Consider the following 20,054-nt stretch of genomic DNA (forward strand, 5'->3'; position numbering starts at 1 on the left):
ACACGTTTCCTGGCATTGCTTCGGGAGGAGAAAACATCCACCCTTGGCAGGCGCTGGGAGAACAGACACATCTGTGAGTCATCTGTTTTGCCCAGAGGCTCGGCGCCCTCTCCACGCACAAACCCAGGAGCACTAGTGACATCCAGCAGGGAACTGAAGCTCGGGGTAGGATCCCAGCTCCCACCATGGGAGCCAAGCTAGGTTCTATACAGCCCTCGGGATCTGGGCACCTCACAGTCATTCATCCAACCTGACAGCTCCCCAGGAGACAGGGCAGTGCCATTACCACCACATTACAGATGGAGATACTGAGGCACACTGAAGCTAAGTGACTTGCCCCAAGTCGTTCACAGAGTCTGTGGTAGAGCAGGGAACTGAACCTTGGTCCTCTGACTCCAAATCCAGTGGCTCATTCCCCAGGGCTAGACCACCTTTACTCCGCTGACAGTGCATTAACCTCCTCCCCCTGTCCTCCTCAGACTGGGAACCCTGGCATTGGGTCATTTGGTTTTGGGGTGGGGGGTAATTCCTTGCCCCCAGCTAAAGCTCTCCATAGTTCAGCCCAGGGGATAGGGCTCCCCACAGAGCGGGCCGAAGCTGGCCAACCCATAGCTGGGTTCAGGTGAGACGAGGAAGGTGTTGCTCACTCCAAGAGTTGGACACGTTACCTCCGCAGCCTTCCCTCCCCGCCACCAGGCCCTGGTCTCTGATCCAGGACATTGGCTGGCACTAGATCCCCAGGCTGATTTTGATGAGTCTGCCCCTGTTGCCTGGAACTCCCGAAGATCCCATCACACCCAAGCCATGCACCTACAATCCAAGTCACAATTCAGAGCCATTTCCTAGACAGGTGCTGAGCGCTCTCGACTCCCGTTGGCTCAGCTCCTCACAGGATCAGGCCCTCAGGGAGCAGACTGCTTTGCCAGGTGTTTCTCCCTGTGCTGCCAACTGCTCTGCAGTCTTGGTTTCCTTGCAGCCATGCTCTGGGCTGCCTTATGGCACCAACTCTCGTGAGTCCCAGCTCACCAGACTCCCACATGTGCGGCACCCTCCTGCCACTCGCCTTCTTGCGCATGCAGAGCGGAGCAAATTCCAAGACCCCACCCCTGGCTTCCCAGGCATTTCAGGGTCCTGCCCTTTAAAGCCCTTCCTAGCCAACCTCACAGAACTCCTGCCCTACTCATCTGGCACTGGCCAGCCTCCTCTGCCCAGTGCAAGAGCCTTCCCCTCTGCAGCTCTTGGTGTCTGGAAGAGCCATCAGTTGAAGAGAGGCCTTCTCTTTCCTGCCTGTGCCTCTCTCCCTCCGCTAGCTTTCAACTCCAGAGAGCACTACAGGGAAGCAGTTTCTCTGCATGGTGTCTGCCCTCCAATGCTGGATTGCACAAGCCCATCAAGCTGGGGGAAGCTGATGAGCACAGTGGGGTAGTCCCCGCTGACCTGACAGCTGGAATGGACCTGGTGACAGCGTCCACTCATCCAGGTCATCTTATCTGCCCCGTGTCTGATGGAAAAGCCCCAGAGTCCAGGGCACAGGGGCATCAAATATTGTGTTAGTGACACAATCCAAAGGGAAGGAACCTTGGACTGTGGCTGTGCGAACATCCCTAGTGCAAAGCAATCCAGGGGCTGCTCTGGCCTCGCGCCCCCCAGAATATCTCTGCTGAGACATGGAGCAGTGGGGCTCAGGCCCCACCACTGTTCTGGAAAGCGGGCCCAGCCCCACCAATGTTGGAGCCAGGGGTGCAACCAGGATTTTGCTAAGGAAGGGGCCCAGGTGACCTGTCCGGCTGCCCCAGATTTGACTAGCACTGCGACCTGGCACACCGGTATAAGGGCTGGAACTAGAAGTGCTGGGTGGAGATCGCAGCCCCTGGCTTGAAGTGCTTTCCATCATATACAGGGTTTACAGCAGGGGTGGGAAAAATACAGCCCACGGTGCAGTGGGGTGCTCAGACAGGCTCCCTGCCTCTTGTGGCCCCACACCACTCCCAGAAGCAGCCAGCTGCTGCTGGCATGTCTCTGCGGCCCCTGGCAGGGGGCGGGAGATGGCTCCGCATGCTGCCCCCATCCCCAGCACCATCCTCACAGTTCCCATTGCCCGGAAACCAGCCAATGGGAGCTGCGGGGTGGTGCTTGCGGGTGTGGGCAGCGCATGGAGACCGGCTGCTCTCCTCCCCTCAAGGGGCATGCAGAAACATGCACCAAACTCCCTGCACCTGCACCAAACCCCCTCCCAGAGCCCGCACCCCTCACCCTCTCTTGAACCCCAACACTCTGCACCAGCCCAGAGCTCCCTCCTGCACCCAAACTCCACCTAGATCCTGCACCTCTCCTGCACCCCAATCCCCTACCCCAGCCTGGAGCCCCCTCCTGCACCAAACCACCTCCCAGAGCCCACATATCCCTCCATTAATATAGTAGAAATGTGCGGCCCGGGACAACTTACCAAAATTCGGGGAGTGGCCTCCCTGCAAAAATTATTGCCCACCCCTGGTTTAAAGTTTGGTTCAATGGCTCTCAGCACCCCCACTATACAAATTGTTCCAGCACCCCTGCGCACAGGGCCCCAGCACCATTCAACTTTGGCCCAGCTGCCCTGCTGTCATGCCTGCCTACCTGGGGGGATCCACCCCCCTGACCCTGGAGTATCAGGGTCTCTTCCCCTTTGCCCCAAGACTCCTGGGACCGATCACAAATTTTACAAACCTGCACCTACAGGCACACCCCTGGGGTCCAGGAGCAGCCCTCAGTGGTTCTCGCTGGAGGGCAGCAGGTTTGCAAACATCAGGGTGAGTCTTCTTCACACAAGATCAACCCCTGGTTTCTAGGCTCTAGATTCCCACCAGAGACAGGTGGCCTACATGGACCTGGGTATCAAGTGTCCAATCTGGGAATGCTAATGCATACAGCAAGATGGGGACTCTCAGCACCTGCTCACCCAATCCTGCTCAGCACAGATGAATCCCAGCTATTTCCAAGCCTACAGTAAACGCTAAGCCAGCATGTCACTGCAACATGCAGACCAAAACTTGAAAATGCAGAACAACTGCCTGAGCTAGCTCCTGCTGCAGCCCCTGGCTGGTGGGCGGGCTTCAGGCTTCCCTAGATGGGTTTTGGTGACAAGATCAGAGATTGCTGGGCAATGTTATCCACAAATATTTACTTTACAAGATAAGAGTTAAACAGACTGGCAGCTTAGTCTGGGCCCATTAGGGGTGAGCAAACGAAGGCGAATTCCAGAGCTTAAGAGGAAAGGAAATTTACTTGATGAAGTAAAAAAAATTAATGAAAATGGGGGGTTGATTCTAAATACTCCCCTGTGATACTGGAAACACCAAACACAAGCACTGGGAGAGAGCGCGCTTCGGCCCCCATCTGTTCCCCCCCTCCAGAGGAGTCGTCTTACCTGAAAGTTGCCAACCATGGTGAGGCCAGCGGCGCAGATCCAGCCTGCCGCCAGCCCCAGGGTGTTGAGAAGGGACGGCCCACAACACTCGATGACGTGGGCGTATCTCAGCAGGCCAACAAGCATCACTGGGAGATGGAGACAAGGCATCCCATCAGGCACATGCCCACCAGCTGCAATGTCTCACCTCCCAGAGCCATCTCTGCCCCACCTGAGCCTGCCCGAGGGGCAGGAGAACAAGGAGCACTTCGCCCACCCCTCTGTCTTGGAGAGGCCAAGCAGACCCAAGGCCAGCAACAGCTACCACCTGGAGATGATGACACAGATGCTCCTTCTATCACAGGGCCCAAGGGCCATATTTGGTTAATTTCAGTCTCGGGGTGATACCAGGGGCCCTGTCAGCCCTCCCAACACATACTACAGGGCAATCTGCTCCTGCTCCTAGTGCCGAAAGCCGGGAGGGCGAGGAGAGCAAAGATTTTAGATTAAATGTTCCCCATGGGTACCATGCAGACCCAAAGGCCCTGTGCTGAAGAGCTTACAATGCTTCCGGCCAGATCTGACACTTAAAACTTCACACACAGCTGCGGGGAACTGAATCCTGCCATGCACGGCTCTCCTAGGGCCAGGCTGTGGGAGGCACCAGTCGCACAGCAAGCTGCTGGGGCTCTAACAGGCTGCAGTGGGCCGGGGGTTTTGACACTGATGCCAGGTTGCAGTAGTTATTTGACATGGAGTTCGACACAGAGAACTAAACCACGGAACTCAGCAGCAAGGGGTCAAGGACCAGAAATCCACACCCCCCCCCCGACTTCCCCGGAGCAACAGGGTCCTTGCACATCCCTGGGGGGTACGTTTCTAGGGCCAGGACAGGCTGGGGAGTAGCCATGCTGCCCGCCCTCCTGCACGAGCCCCCTACAGTGGGAAGCTCTCGCAAGCAGGGCACCTGGGTCTGGTTCGCTTTATATGCAAACAGACACCTACAGACCCCCACTCCTCCCTACATCTGTGCCCTGCACGCTGCCCCTAGCCGCCCCCTCTCCATGCAGATTGCATCAGCCTCTGCCCCGGCGCTCACCCCTGCCCTCCCATCGGGCAGAATCCCGTGTCTGAGCTCAGTGCTGACCCCACTGGGCCATGCCCTCCTCAGCCCCTCGGCTTGGGCTCTGCAGCGGGTGCATCTGGGTCAGCTCAGCCTTAGGCACCAGCAAAGCAAGCAGCTGCCAGGAGCCTGTGCCCCCACCCCCGGCCCTGCACCCTCCCCCATCAGCTGCAACAGGTCACGGAGAACTGGTGGCCTGTGTATGGGAAGGGCAGCCCTGCCCCGGACAGCTGAGCTTCTGCAGCTCTGCGTCCCCATCCCCAAGCAGCCCGGACTTACCCATGAACGAGCCCAGGCTGCAGATCAGGCTGAAGAAGCAGCTCTCCGGAGGGAAGGTGCCACACTTGCTGGGGAGAGCAGACAGGGCCTGTTAGAGACGCCACATGGCACGGGGCCTTGGGTGGGCCACTAGCCCAGGGGAATCAGGCCTGCTGGCAGTGCTGCCAATAGCTGGGGCAGCTGCCCTCCCAGTCTTGACCTTGCTGCCCCACTTGCTCCCTCCATTCCCCCCTGGCTGATCCGTGGCCATTTGCCATTTCCCCTCCCCCTGTGTGGCGCTCCAGGCTGCCGAGATGTGGTGCTGAGGGCGCACAGGACAGGGTCTCATCAGGAAGCACTGGAGCTGGAGTGGGATGGGCTGCTCACAGCTGGCACACCCCCACACTGCACGGCCATCATGCTGCAGCCAGGTGGACTCGCAGGGGGATGCTTGGTGGACGCAGGAGGCTCTTCACTCCTTTGGTGCCCACCTGCAGCGGTAGGCAGCTCTCACCTCCAGGCCACAGGACCAGGGCTGGGGCCCAACCCCAGTGTGGGTACCACAGGAGGACGGGGGGAAGTGCCACCCTTTAGCTGGGATCCTGTCCGTGCAAACTGGAGATCCTTGGAGCTGCTGTCCTGGCCAGCACCCCTGAGCTGCCAAGCGGGAGGGTGGGCGCTATGCCTTAGTGCCATGGTTGCTGGGGCATTGCCTGCTCCACCCATGCCCTCAGAGAGTGCCCCGTCATAACCTGCCCCCTCAGAGAGCCCCGCACAGGGCGAGGGATGCTGCATACAGCACCAGCTGCTCCCCTTGCCTCTTCACGCTCTGCAGAGCCATGGCCAGGTGCTATGGGGCGGAGACGGGCTGCCCTGGACAGCAGGGCACCGGCCACATGCGCTGTGCCTGGCAAAGGGGAGGGCAAAGGGAATGTCTTACTTCAGGCCAGGTGGGTGTAGGCAAACCAGCACTTCAGACACGGCCCCTGAGGCTAGCCACCACACGCACACAAGCCAGGGACCGACCCCTCCCTCCCTCCCTGGGCCAATCACCCCTCCCCCCCTTCCCTTCCCCTCCCCAGATCAGGACTAGCTGGGAGGCTTGGAGGGGGCTGGTGTGACGACTCCCTTGGCAACAGCCTGGCCCAGCAGAGGCCCTGGGGCGGGAGGGCGGGTGTGTGTGTGGCTCCAGGCGGTCTCTCCCCAGCTGGGAGCAAGCTGGAGCCTCCAGCGCACCTGACCTTTCCCCCACTTCACAAACAGGAAGCCAAGGGGAAATTCCAACCGCAGCACCCACTTCTACTTCATGCGAGCCGGCCCGGGCCCCGGCCCGGGCCCCGGCCCGGGCCCCGGCCCGGGCCCCGGCCCGGGCCCCGGCCCGGGCCCCGGCCCGGGCCCCGGCCCGGGCCCCGGCCCCTCCTCCTCCTCCTCTGCCACAGGCACTGCTGCTGGCCTCCCATCCCAGCCGCGCACATACACCGCTCACACCCCGCGCGCCCCCCCCCCCACACACCGCGCACACCCCCCGTGCCCCCCCACACACCGCGCACACCCCGCGTGCCCCCCCACACCCCGCGCACACCCCCCGTGCCCCCGCGCACACCCCGCGCACACCCCGCGTGCCCCCACACACACCGCGCACACCCCGCGTGCCCCCCCACACCCCGCGCACACCCCCCGTGCCCCCGCGCACACCCCGCGTGCCCCCCCACACACCGCGCACACCCCGCGTGCCCCCCCACACACCGCGCACACCCCGCGTGCCCCCCTACAGAGCTCACACCCTGCGTGCCCCCACACACACACCGCGCACACCCCGCGTGCCCCCCCACACACCGCGCACACCCCGCGTGCCCCCCTACAGAGCTCACACCCTGCGTGCCCCCCCCACACCCCGCGCACACCCCCGTGCCCCCGCGCACACCCCACGCACACCCCGCGTGCCCCCCACACACCGCGCACACCCCACGTGCCCCCCCACACACCCCGCGCACACCCCGCGTGCCCCCACACACACACCGCGCACACCCCGCGTGCCCCCCACACACACACCGCGCACACCCCGCGTGCCCCCACACACACACCGCGCACACCCCGCGTGCCCCCACACACACACCGCGCACACCCCGCGTGCCCCCCCCACACACACCGCACACCCCGCGTGCCCCCCCCACACACCGCGCACACCCCGCGTGCCCCCCCCACACACACCGCGCACACCCCGCGTGCCCCCCCACACACCGCGCACACCCCGCGTGCCCCCCCACACACACACCGCACACCCCGCGTGCCCCCCCACACACACACCGCACACCCCGCGTGCCCCCCCCACACACCGCGCACACCCCGCGTGCCCCCCCACACACACCGCGCACACCCCGCGTGCCCCCCCACACACCGCGCACACCCCGCGTGCCCCCCCACACACCGCGCACACCCCGCGTGCCCCCCCACACACACCGCACACCCCGCGTGCCCCCCTACAGAGCTCACAGACACAGGCCACAAACACACACTACTCACACACCCAGTGTGTCACAAACACACACACACACTGCTCACACCGACCATGTCACAAACACACACTGCTCACACCCATGCCCCACACACCACTCACACCCCGTGTGCCACACACACACACACACCGCTCACACACACACTGCTCACACCGAGCATGCCACAAACACACACACTGCTCACACCCATGCCCCACATACACTGCTCACACCCAGCGTGCCACAAACACACACACACACACTGCTCACGCACCCCCAAGCCACAAACACACATGCACTGCTCACAGCCAGCATGCCACAAACACATGCTTAGGGGGTCCTTTCTGCAGGCGCTCCCAGCCACTACAGAAATGCCCCAAGACTCCTTCCCAGAGACCACCGCTCCATGCATCCAGCACCCCCTCCATCCCCACGTGTGCACGCCACCCCCCAGCCACAAACCTCTGCACAGAGCACATCAACCACACACACACACACCACTACACAAACACCACACACACGCCACCCTTCCCCTCAGAGACCAGCTCCACACAAACCAGTCACCACACACACACACACAACCCCCCAGGGGTGGAGTTTGTGGAGGGACAGCAGACCACTGGGGTGGGGGGATGGAGCACCAGGCTTCCCTATGCCATAAGCTCCACAGCCGGGGAGATGCCTCCAGACCTCATCCTAACCCCACCCTGCAACCTGTCCTGGAGCTGTTTCCCCTCTGGCTCCTCGAGAAGGATCCTGTTAATGACTGGCAGGAATCTAGCCTGGACTTGCAGGTCCTGCCAGCTGCAGGGTTTGCCAACCAGCTGCCCCGGAGACCTGACCATCACCCCCACTCAGCACTGGAATCACCCAGCTGCTGCTAACTGAGACACAGCCACAGGGCGACCTCTTTGGCCGCAGAGCCCCAGGGGCACCAGCCCAGCTCCCGAGCTTGAGTTCCAGTCCTAGCTCCCGAGCCACACAAGCAGCAGGACCCTTCACTGCCGGCTCTGCCAGCCAAGTCATTTCAGTCCAGTCCCTTCCCTCCATCTGCAAGACCAGCTCCCTGCTCAGCTACGCTCCGTCCCCAGCACCCGCTCAGGAGTGGGCGTGGGAGCCAGCAGAGCTACACCCCTATGAGTGGTTCTCCAGGCCCCAGCAGTAGCATGGGATGGCAGCAGCGCCCGGGCATTGCCACACCGGGCACCCACTGGCTCCCAGTCTCACTCCCTTTCCGTTCGCAGCATGCTGGCAGGGGCAGACAGGGCTGGGAGCTCTTTGCTAACGAGCACGAGCACGTGGCACTCACGGCCACAATTAGGCAGCTGAGATCCGCCCCCCTGGGCAAGAGGGAAAGTCGTCAGCAAGACGCTGCAAGCCACAGGTCTTGCTGACAGCCACAGGAGTGCAGCTCCTTGCAGTTCCAGGAACAACCTGCCCCTCACCCCCACAGTTCCAGGAACCGCCCACACATGTGCACTGGACCGGTTCAGCAGCTACTGGATTGCTGTGCCATTTGGGGGTATTTTTGCTCTTACCTGACCAGAGGAATGTGATCCAGAGTGCAGCACGAAATGGGGCCATCCAGCCCACAGGACTGGTTATAATTCCTGAGGAGAAGGGAACAAGACACATTAGATAAGGGATCAATATGTGTCGGGCACCAGACTTGCTGAGCCCACCACTTTCTGCAGATTTTAAGCCTTCATTAAAATAAGTTTCCCAGCCCTGCTGGTTGCAGAGAAAATCAGCCCAACGTGACCCCATACAGTGCCGTCTGCCTGCGTCTGCAGCCAAGCTAACACGGCCCAGAACTGGGGCCTGACCTCGGCTGGCTCAACGGGACGCCCGCACAGAAGCTTACCAGTGACACAGCAACGCTGCTAATGATTTTGCTGCAAATCGTTTTAGCAAAACTCTTCTAGCTACTCTGGGGTTGGGGGCGGAGTCCTCCCTCCCCCCAACCTGACCCCTCTGCAGTTTCCCCAGGATCAATACAGATAGCATCAAGCACAACTCAAGGGAGCGCTGAGGTTCAGCTCACATGGCGTCTGGATGCTGCTCCAAACAATCAGAAGCTCTTGGACCCGCTAAGCTGAGCTGTCAGGCTCCCTGAGGAGATGCCACAGGCAGGACATGGCTCGCTAGCAGGGGTTGAACCCCTCTGCTTCCAGCAGGACCCTGGAAGCTTAGAAGCCCCCAGAGAGTTACAAATGAACCCAAATCCATCCTCGGGACAGGCTCAGTCTGTGTCCCGGAAGAAGCTGCAGGGCAGTTCGAGTCTTGGGCTGACGTTCAGATCAGCTCTCCTTTTATCCAATCAGATTTGCCCAGCTGAGTCCACAGTCCTGTGCCAGGAAGTGGCTCATGGGGCAATGCCCATTTGGACAGCTCCAGCCAAACCACCCCAGGGCCTGGAGCCAGGGAGCAGGATGGGTTTCCTGCAGCAGTTTAGTCCCCATCTCCCAAGAGCAGATGGAGATGGGCTGCCATTAACTGTGCCCAAGCAGTCCGGGAAAGGGGGCGTAACTCCTTCCTCCCCATCAAACAAAACCAGAGACACAGCAACGCTCCCATCTGCTCACTAAAGCCACGTGTCAGTGTGGAGCAGCAAGGGCAAACATGCGGGGATCCTCGTTTCACAGCACGCTCCCCAAGGAGCCCCGAAGAGCCAGGCAGGTGGGCTGAAGATAAAGCCAGAGGCCTGATGGGACCTCTCCCCAGGGCTCCTAGCTGTGCGTATACATACAGCCCCTTCGGCAGCTGGCTGCTCACTACGTGGGAATGGCCCGCGGTTCACACCTGGGGAGATGAGTCCATCTTGTGGCCCATCCCCACATGCCTGTGGACAGAGGCGACCCTCACTAATGGGATTTACAGCTACAGCCTCTCTGTGCAGGCAGGGAGGAGTCACACATGGCTCTTTGGAACGAGTGGGTTTATTGCCCCTCGATGGAAACCAGAGCAAGAGGCCAGGACAGGAAGGGAGGGCCAAGGGCAAGTCCTGAGCCAAGTTCTGCATTGCAGAGAAAAGAAAGGCCGGGATAAGAGCCATGAAAATCGCTGAGAGAGCCGGACGCGATCAGAGGGACACAAGCCAAGCCGCCAGGCCAAACCCAGGGTAGGATGTATAGCTTTGGAACCCTGCGCCCCCTAACTTCCAGCCAATCAGCAGTCGCTGTCAGGGAGGGACCAGAACAGCCAGGTCAATATGCAGAGCCCGAAAACCCCCTGAACACGGGACGGGAAGGGACCTCATGGGTAGCAAGTCCAGTCCCAGCCCCCCACCCCCCATCATCGACGAGTAGCCTCCCTGAAATCAGACAGATGATGAGCACAGCTGCCACTTCTCAGCCAGCCCCAGCCCCAGGAATGCCTGTGAACAGTGATGGCCGCAGCTCCGAGTCCTGTGCATCGTTACAGACCCTCCAGGGGAACTTGGAACCACCTGATCGCCTCAAATGGGCCCCCAGATGCTGCCCTCTCACCCTCGACATGGTCCCAGGTGGGCAGAGGAACGGCTGTCCAGTGGGAGAGCCTATACAGCTCTCGAATGCTAGAGCAGACGAGCACGCACACACCCCTCCATGGATGAGCTGCTTTTCTGTGGGTCCTGTCTTCTTGTGGCAGGGCACACGTGCGCCCCGGGGGGCACTGCAGAAGCAGCGGGGCGAGGAAGGAAGGAAGATGGCCCACACCTCTTCCCATTTGACCAGCTGAGGCCCTTCCCAGTTGTTCCAGGCAGACAGGTCTGTGTGTGTGCAGCGGAGCTGTAGCCACGCTGGTCCTGGGTCTCCGTGCAGCAGCCAGTGGAGAAAGCCATCCCTGCCAGCGCTGCCTCTAGGAGAGCCGTGCATGGCAGGGTTCAGATCCCTGCTGCTGTGTGTGAAGCCAGTCAGTCTCGCGGGGTTGGCTCTGGCTGCTCTCTCGTGTGGCTGCTGAGTTTCCATTGGCAGAGGTGATGGTTTCTCCAAGTCCTCCTTAACGGCTAGCGTTGACTCCCAGGGATCTCCTGGCCCCAGTGCCTCCTCCCTGCCCCCTCTGAGCGTGTGGCAGATGCACAGGAGAGGCTGTGTGCGCAGGGCAGCCACTGGGACCTGTGAGCTGCCCAAGGTAAAAACTGACCGAATGTCACCACACAGAATGAGCTGGTCCTGAGACAGCCTCCCACGCTGCCAAATTCTGCACGGCAAAGCATCAGGAACCCCATCCCACAACAGCGACGCAGACACCCGGCAACCCCCGCTACAGTGCGGCCGCCCCACGACCCCCCCCCCACTACAGCGCGGCCACCCCACGACCCCCGTCCGTCTCCCCCCCGCTACAGCGCGGCCGCCCCACGACCCCCGTCCGTCTCCCCCCCGCTACAGCACGGCCGCCCCACGACCCCCGTCCGTCTCCCCCCCGCTACAGCGTGGCCGCCCCACGACCCCCGTCCGTCTCCCCCCCGCTACAGCGCGGCCGCCCCACGACCCCCGTCCGTCTCCCCCCCGCTACAGCGCGGCCGCCCCATGATCCCCCCCCCGCTACAGCGCAGCCGCCCCACGACCCCCGTCCCCCCCCCACAGCGCGGCCGCCCCACAACCCCCGTCCCCCCCCCACAGCGCGGCCGCCCCACGACCCCCGTCCCCCCCATGACCCCCGTCCCCTTCCACTACAGCGCGGTCGCCCCACGACCCCTCCCCCACTACAGCGCGGCCGCCCCCATCCTCTCTGTGACACAGCAGCCACCTGGGAGCCTCTGGCACCAAGACACCTCTGGCCTGGCCTATGCTCAGTTTTTGCAGCGATTTAGTGAAACAGCTGCTGCCCCAGTGTGGGCCCAGCTCTGTCACTGTGATTGGACCTCTGGTTTACATCAATTTTAATACCCATTTCGTGAAACCAGTGCAGCCCCATGGGTAGCTGAGCCCTGAGTAACAGCGCTCAGGCCCCGGCAGCGGTGGAGCCCAGAGGGGCCTAAGCAGGGTCACTTGCAGCCTGGGCTCCTTGGCGGGTGCATATCCAGGCAGCTCTCCCAACCCTGCTAGGACTCTGGGGGGAGGGGAGGCAGAGGCCAGGCTGTCCCCAGAGGGCAGGTGGGATGTCCTGCAGACAGCTCTGGTGGATGGAGCTCTAGCAGGGACTCTGCTCCTCCACAGGGCTGCCCTTCAAGCGCAGGAACCTGCTGGCTCCAGGGCAGAAAGGGACAATTGCCCCCAGGTGGGAAAGGAACCAGCCCGCCCCTAATTCTGCCGCCACGACAGGTTTTGCTGACAAACCCGCCGAGAACCAGCAGCAGCAGGTGCAGAGGCCAGGCCAGTGGGTCCTGAAGAACCTGTTAACAACCCTTTTGCCCCAGTGCCTCGGCAGGTGGAATAACACATGGAGCAAAGGCGGCCCCTGGTCCCCTGAGCCAAATCCAAGCTGATCTGGCCAGGCCCTGGGCTCCCGTGCTGCCCTGTCCCCGTCAGGGACCCAGCTCCTCTGCCATCTCTCGTCAGACAGATCTCCCCAAGCCAGTCACCAACACTGAGCCCTCACAGCAGGCCCCAGAGACGGAGGAGAGCTGGCCAGGCCAGTCCAAGGAGGAGAGACCTTCCAGAGCTTCAGGAAGGCTAGGCAGTACGGGGTCTCTTCTGCCCCCATGTCAAGGAGGCGCTGCCCTGCTAGAGGAGGCAGTGCCCACAGTAAAGAGCTTAGGCAGCATCCAGGCAAGTTGGGGCATTAACCCCACACACTTGGCCAAATGCCACCTGGGGCGGTTACATCTTGCTGCTTCTGTTCTCCCTGGATTGTTCAGCTGGACGTGGTGGCATTCTTCACTTCCTGTCCTAAAACTGTCACTGTTCACTATGAAACAGCTCTCACGCTCCACCCAGAGAAGGCTTCAGATGAATAATCACTGCTTATATTGACACAAATCTTGTTGGGAAGCAGTTCAGGTTGCTATATGTATATGCACGCACGCACGCACGGAAATGGAAAGTTAACTCACCTAACAGCACATACCCTATCCTCCCGCATCCCCCACCATTACCAGGACTACGGACACCACAGCCCATCCGTGTTAACCTTAACTCTGCCCTTTTCTGCCCATACCCCTTCACCAAGTTATCTTCCCATCCCCCAGTGCTGGCAGTGCCGGATAAAGGGTTGTGTGCAGAAGGGAGCGATGAGGGACTGGCATCCCCAGGGAAACATGTTCCAGCCCAGAGATGGCTGCAGGGGAGCCATTCGTGTGTCTCACCAACAAGGGATGCAGGGAGAGACAGTCACACCTCTAACAACATTCCACACTTACACAGCCCTTTGTATGATCAATGCATTTTACAGACATTATTCACCCTCCCAACACCCCTGGCAGTAAGAGAGTGCTATTATCCCCATTGCACAGATGGAGAAACTGAGTCACAGAGCAGGGACATGCCTTGCTCAAGGTCACCCAGGGAGTTGGTGGAAGAGCTGGGAGTAGGACTCCGGACCATCCTGACTTATGACCCTTGGCTCATTCCTCCAGGCAAAGCAGGAGAGGTGGGGAAGAGAGGGAAGGTGTGGGGGACAGAGCAGGAATCCATTTGTCTGGGGTGGGATGGGGATAGACTGGGCTACTCAGGGTGGAAAGGGCAGGTCTGTGGGGGCGGTGGGGGTATGGGCAGAAGCGTTACCCCAGGGAGCTCCATCAATTTTCAGGAAGCTCAAAGCTTGGATAGGCCTCCAGACAGGGTGATGGGGAGGGCTCCAGTGGAGTGGGGGGGGGGGGAACTGGAGGGGTAGGAATTCCCTGCATACACTGCCATCCTCCCGTGCTTGCTGCAAAGGGACGGAGCCCCCTCCAGCTAAGCTCCTGGCAGCCCAGAGCTCTGGGAACCTGCCCCAAAGCCCCCTCCCCTCATCTTCTGACAGCACGGGGCGAAACATCTCCTCCCTATCTCAAGAGGGAAGTAGCACTGCTTAGGCTGCTCGCAGACCCCCCAGGGCCCAGCGGAACCACCCCCCTCCCCACCCCAGGCTGCTGCTCCCCATCTGTGGCAGGGGACTGCCCATCCGGCTCCCATGCTAAATGATCATGACAGAGTTCTATAGCGTCCTTCAGGCTGGACTCCCAAAGCACCCACAACAAACCCATCAGGAGCTGCTGCAGCCAGCCCTGTAACGCAGCCACCTCTGGGCCAGGGCCCAAGAGCTGTTCAGCAGCACACAGCAACGCTGCACAGCCATTGAGGATAGAAAGCGGAGAAAGCCACCGTGGCCAAGTGACCACGCAGGTGATTGACAGAACACAGCTACCAAAGCCGAGACCCCAATTTCTCCAGAAAAGGGGCAGGGGGAAAGGGAGGGTTCGTGTCCACAAGGGACGAGTGGCTGGGTTCTAGGTCACAGCTGAAAGTGCCCCTAGTACCATGTTTGGACACTGGTTCTGTACTGACTCAGGAAACAGCAGCAATTCCTGCATCACCAGAGCCGGTCCTGCAGGTCTCCCAACCAGGTACCAAACAGGCTGGACCCTGCTTAGGTTGGAAGACCAGGCAGGATCTGGTCCTGGGGGGGTTAGCTCCTGGCTCTGTCCGGCTCAGTGTGGGCCTTTGTCCTCTCCACAGCCTGTCCCGTGCTCACTCCCAGGGCCCTGCCACCCAGCGGGTAGGCCCAAAGCACAGGCTTGCCAAATCCAGCTGGGCAAAGGGCAGTTCATTCCCATTGATTCGCACAGCTCTGCCTGCAGATGGCCTGAAACAAGGCTCCAGAGCAGAGAGCCCCAGCTACTCCCGCAGGCCCTCCTTTCTACAAATAGCCCCTCTGGAGCTGGAGTGGCTTAGCAGAGTGCCTGTCACAGCAGGACTCCCAGAGGCTGGCCAGTACTCCTGACCCGCCAGGGCCAGGCAGCTGCCCCTCAGAGCTGCAGGGCTAAGGCTGGATTGGGGCAAGGGGTCCCAGAGGGCTGCAGGGTCAGGCCTCCTCCCTTCCTGTCAGACAAAAGTGATGTGTGAGCTGCTCCGAGCTTGGCCAGGGAATGCAGCAGCAGCACCCTGGGAGATGGGCCAGGAATGCAGGAACTGGCGAGGTGGCAGAGGGCCTTGGTCAGTTGCTTACTCAGCTAACGGTTCCCTCTCCGCCTGCCAGCCATCCCAGGGAGGCACCGCTTCCCCCTCAGCCCAGCGGGTGCTGAGCGGGGCAGATATTTATCTGCAGATCCCAGCCACCCTAGGGCTCCTGGCATGGAAACAGCTTGGACGCATGGGGCTGTCCCTCAGGCCAGGCCGCATGATGGGCTCCAGCTGGAGGCAGGACCATGCCCCTGAGCTCTCTTCCAGACTTGGGGGGTCAGGGGGGGAGGAAGCTGGGACAGGGACAGACCCCTACAAACATCTGAACTCCGGTCACTTCGATCAATTTCCGCTGTATCACTTTCAGTCACTCCCCTCATCCACGGCACAGCCCGCTCCCTCTGGGCACCCACCCCCAGCCCTTCCCTAGCAGACAGGGAAGCACCCTCCCATAAGGGCGTACACCCAGCATTCACACACACGTGTACCACAGCCGCAGCTCCGCAAACCCCAGCAGCATCGACACCGCCCGCTCAGGGCTCTGTAGGCACAGTGGGCCTCGAACCCATGTTTTCCAGCTCCAGAAACACAGGCCCCAGGCATGTGAGCTGGAGGCCTATGCCACACAGCTAAGCAGTTTAGATTCTCCCCAATAGAGGGCAGTAGACCATTACGGCTGGGATTTCAACAGAACCACAGGGTGTCTGGCACCCAGTTCCCTTAGGATCTAGGCTCCCAGCCTAAAATTCCATCTGCCTTACAGATGGAGGCCTCCTTCTCAGCTCCATAATTAATGCTCCGTTTCGCAGTTAATAGAAGGTATTGCCTTTACTAGGCATAAACAAAAACGAAAGCTGGTGGTTATCAGAACTCCACTGGGTACTAGAGAGCTCAATCTCTGCCTTGCTGGTGAGTCACAACTGAATCTGTTTGGTAATCACAGAGTGAAAGAGGACTTCCCTTTGGAAAGATTAGAACTGGCATTTTTTCAGACCCTTCTCGTTTCCATGTGGCTCTGTTTCCAGCCATGAAACCTCAGAGATGGGGAGCTAAGCAGTCTCTTTCCTGCATAGGTTTGGGTTTGTTTTTTCAACATTAAAACCAAGCTCTTTAGCATTACTCATCGTCAGCATTCTGTTTGTGCTATGAAGCCAATGGAGAAAAATGCGTTTGTCTGAAGACAAAATAAAATATTCTGCAGGAAATGGCAGTGCATATTTTTTTCCCCCTTGCACTGAGAGCTGTACACACCAGCCAGAATACACTACCCCGCCGCTTCCACGCCTGAGCTCTTTAGGAGACCTGGCAAGCCAAACACGATCCAGAAAAATGTCCAAAAGCGAGTCAATTTTCTAACCCCCACCTCTCCCCGACACCTGGTCCAATCTGGCCATAACTTTCCAGAAAGGCTGACCCTCTGCAAAGATCCACCAGGAGAAGCTGCAAGGTGGGTTTGGTTTAGGCAAAGTTGGGGGAGGGGTACATTCAGCCTCAGCAGAGGAAAGTAGCTAGTTCCAACCTTTTCCATGGAAACTCACACCCCTCTATGACTCTCTGAACTGCTTATTTGCAGACTTTTTCATGCTCTGGGGGGTTTGAGTGGAAACCTTCTTCAAACAAGGGTTACATTATTTACTGGAGCCGCCTTACTCACATATTGACCATGTTCTGGTGGGGGGCTTTATATAGCACCAGTCATCCAGCCAGATCCTAAAGGGCTTTGAACGCTTGAGGCTCATCCTACAGGCTCCTAACACACGTGACTGGCTTTACTCACATCGGTAGCTCCCTTGAAGCCAGAGGGCCCGCTGAAACCAATCAGGTTACTGAAGGGCGGAAAGGTTTGCAGGACTGAGCCCTTAATTAATGAGCTCTATGCCAGGCTTGCCTTGCCCTGCCAATGAGCCACAGCAGGCGGCTGTTTCACAGCAAGGGGTGGCGCCGTCCCGCAGGTCAGGGGAGGAAGTGACATGTGCCATGTTTCATTGCAATGGCAGGGGGAGGTGGAGTGTAGTGGGTCAAGACCCCCCAAATAACACCCAACAACACAGCGTCCCCTAGCGCCATGCTGGAGCATTGCTTTAATACCACAGCCAAAGAGGGCCACCTCCTGAGTCACCAGGATTACTTGCTGCTGAACATAGGCCTTTGCTGGAGGTCTCCCATCCATGTACTGCCCAGACCTGACCCTGCTTAGTTGGTGAGACTGGTCCGGATTGTAACCCAAGGAGCTCTTGCTTCTCTACATTCTGTCTCTGTCCAGCATGTGAACGATCCACCAATCCCCCCCTCTCCCTACCCCACCTCCCAGAGTCAGGGCCTGGGGTGGGGCGTGTTGATGAAGAGAGGACCTTAGCGACCCAGAGCCAGGTCTAAAGGACAATCCAGCTCTGGATGTGGGGAACAGGCCCTCTGTGGAGACATGCCACGGAGGGGAACACACTGGGCTCCGCAATCAACAAGACACCAGCCTCCAGACCTAGCACCCCCCCAATGCACTACTCCCGTACCAGGCTGCTACACTGATATTTGGGGCCAGCTCTGGTAACCAGAAGCTGATCCACACGAAATGACGAGGACCAGGGCGCAGCTGGAGTTTCCCCATCACCTGTCGAACCTGATCAGCAGCCGCTTTCCCTTTGATCTGCTGGGCAAGACCAGCGTTGGCCAGAACTAGGTCGGAGACACAATGCCTGTGTGCGGGTCGGGTCACTGACCTCAGCCCAACCCCCCGGCCTGTCTCCCGCTGGGCTCCACCCAGCAGGTAGGCCATGGCGAGAGGTACTGGGTCACCAAACACCCCAGCACACCTGCCCTATGGCCTTGAGTCCAGTCCCAGCACAGGCCTTTCCACCCAGCTCAGAAAAGGACCTGCCATGACAGGGTCTGCAGCCAGTTGGTGGAGACCCCCTCTCAGCCAACCAAGGTTCCATCCCACCAGGGCTCCTTACCAGTTGTGGACTGGGCAGATGTGATTGTTAGAGAGTGCCATGGCATACCTGTAGGAGAGAGAAGAATGCCCGGGTTAGTCAACCTTCAATCCCCACTAGATCACCCCACCCACACACTCCCCCAGCAGCACTTCCTCAGGGAGATGTACAGACTCAGGGCAGCAGCCACAGGGAGTGTCTCCCAGAGCAACTGAGCGGCACTGGAGTGCTCTAGTTCGGAGAGCGACACTACACTCCCAGCCGAGGTTTACACGGCCCACTGATCAAGACTCAGGAAAGACAGCTTGATCCATGCAGAGCTCTGGCTAATTCCCACTACCCCTCGGCCCCTCAGGAGGGAGGGGGAATGCTACGTTAAGAGGATCACCCTCCATGCAGGTCAGTGCGTCGCCTGAAGGGTGTTAGGAGAAGGAAACACTGTAATGAATAGGCTGGATGACATCAGCTCGAATTCACTGAGCAGCCGAGGAACAGGCCAGGGAGAACCTGTCCTCAGCTGTACCCCCCAGGGTGGGGATGCCTGGCCAGAGTACCTGAATCGGTATCTGGTCACAGCATCTCCCCAGCTGCAGCAAGAAGCCTGCACAGCTATCCTGAGAGCCACTCCATGGTCTCACTCGCCATTCCCCGCCTGCCAAGTCATCACTGCTGGATTTCCCTGCTGCGGGGGGCCCATGGAAAGCCAGGGAAAGCAGAGTCTAGTCTAGCCTCCGTGGTGTCGAATAAGGGAGTTCTAGCAGAGGGGCGCGGATCCCCACTGCCATCCAGATCCCTCAAGCAGCAGGGGGACCCTCCTGCTCCCAGCCCCCAGGAATCTCTGGTACCCCAGCAGCATTCTCCCCAGGCTTTTCCCCCCAACACACCCACACGCCAGGGCTTGTGCTCTCCCCAGCATTTCCGTCTCTTTCCTCAGATCCTCCTGGCCCCCTTCATTTCCAGGGGCAAATCCCCTCCACTCCCTGCAGACTGGAGTGGGGAGCGAAACTCTCCATCTCGTGCAGCCCCCAGGGTTCTCTGCCCCCTTTGAGCAGTTGCTCCCCCACCTCTGTCTAGACCGTTTCCCAAGCACCAAGGGGCATCTCCTGGCAGCAGCTGGAACACATGCAAGCACATTCTCCCTCTGACCCCATGCTGCCCACTGCCTCCTCCGGGCCGAGCGTCGCTCTCCCACTGCCATGGAACCTCCAGGCCCCAGCACTCCAGCCGCCTGCCCAAAGCAGGAACCTCCGGCTGTTTCAGCCAGCCAGGCTCCTCTAGGGAAAGGGCTCCGTGTGTCCCTTTCACATGCACAGTCCAGTCCTCCAACCACACCCGCCCACACCTCGGTGACGCTCACAAACACAGAGAGAGAGAGGATTCATTCACAAGCTGCATTTACAGATGGCTGCCCCTTGGGATCCAGGGCTGGCTGCCAGACAGCGCTGGGCAGCAGGGCTTGGATTACAAATTAGCCACACGGCTCATTAAAGGCAGGAGTGGCAATCACTCAGAACTCAGTGGCTGCCGAGGTAGGCGAGCCCAGTTACAGCGATGGATCTAAGAGGGTCGCCCAGCAGGGACAGGTGGGCAGCTTGGCTCATGTGCCTTTCCCAGGGAGAGGCCGGGACACTGGAGAGACTGAACAGAGTCAGACAAGCAGGCACTGGGCCCAACGCTGCTCAGGGCTGTGCTACTACACACCGGCCTCTTGGAGGCACTTGGGCTCAGGCCTGCAGTCCTTGTGCGTTCACAACACCTGCTGATGTCGGGGGCACAAAGATGCAGGATCAGGGTCCACCTGTCCCTGGGGTAGCGCACTAGTGACCAGAGCAGGGGACA

The 20,054-nt window shown here is 60.0% G+C and overlaps 1 protein-coding gene across 3 annotated transcripts in view; it reads right to left on the reverse strand.

Moving 5' to 3' along the window:
• LOC140914627 (transmembrane protein 150A) overlaps nucleotides 1-20,054 on the reverse strand; it is a 30,549-nt gene that overhangs the window by 6,165 nt on the left and 4,330 nt on the right. For 2 of the 3 annotated variants that reach the window (XM_073352944.1, XM_073352946.1), the window contains exons 2-5: nucleotides 18,237-18,284; nucleotides 8,800-8,871; nucleotides 4,788-4,855; nucleotides 3,407-3,534 (exon numbers count right to left, since the gene is read on the reverse strand). In XM_073352944.1, the coding sequence (XP_073209045.1) occupies nucleotides 3,407-3,534; nucleotides 4,788-4,855; nucleotides 8,800-8,871; nucleotides 18,237-18,284 (316 nt within the window). Of the gene's footprint in view, nucleotides 1-3,406; nucleotides 3,535-4,787; nucleotides 4,856-8,799; nucleotides 8,872-18,236; nucleotides 18,285-19,361; nucleotides 19,536-20,054 lie in introns of those variants that run through there. The other variant, XM_073352945.2, reaches the window with a different exon arrangement.

The sequence above is a fragment of the Lepidochelys kempii genome, chromosome 7 (genome assembly GCF_965140285.1).
Source record: "Lepidochelys kempii isolate rLepKem1 chromosome 7, rLepKem1.hap1, whole genome shotgun sequence".
NCBI lineage: Eukaryota > Metazoa > Chordata > Testudines > Cheloniidae > Lepidochelys > Lepidochelys kempii.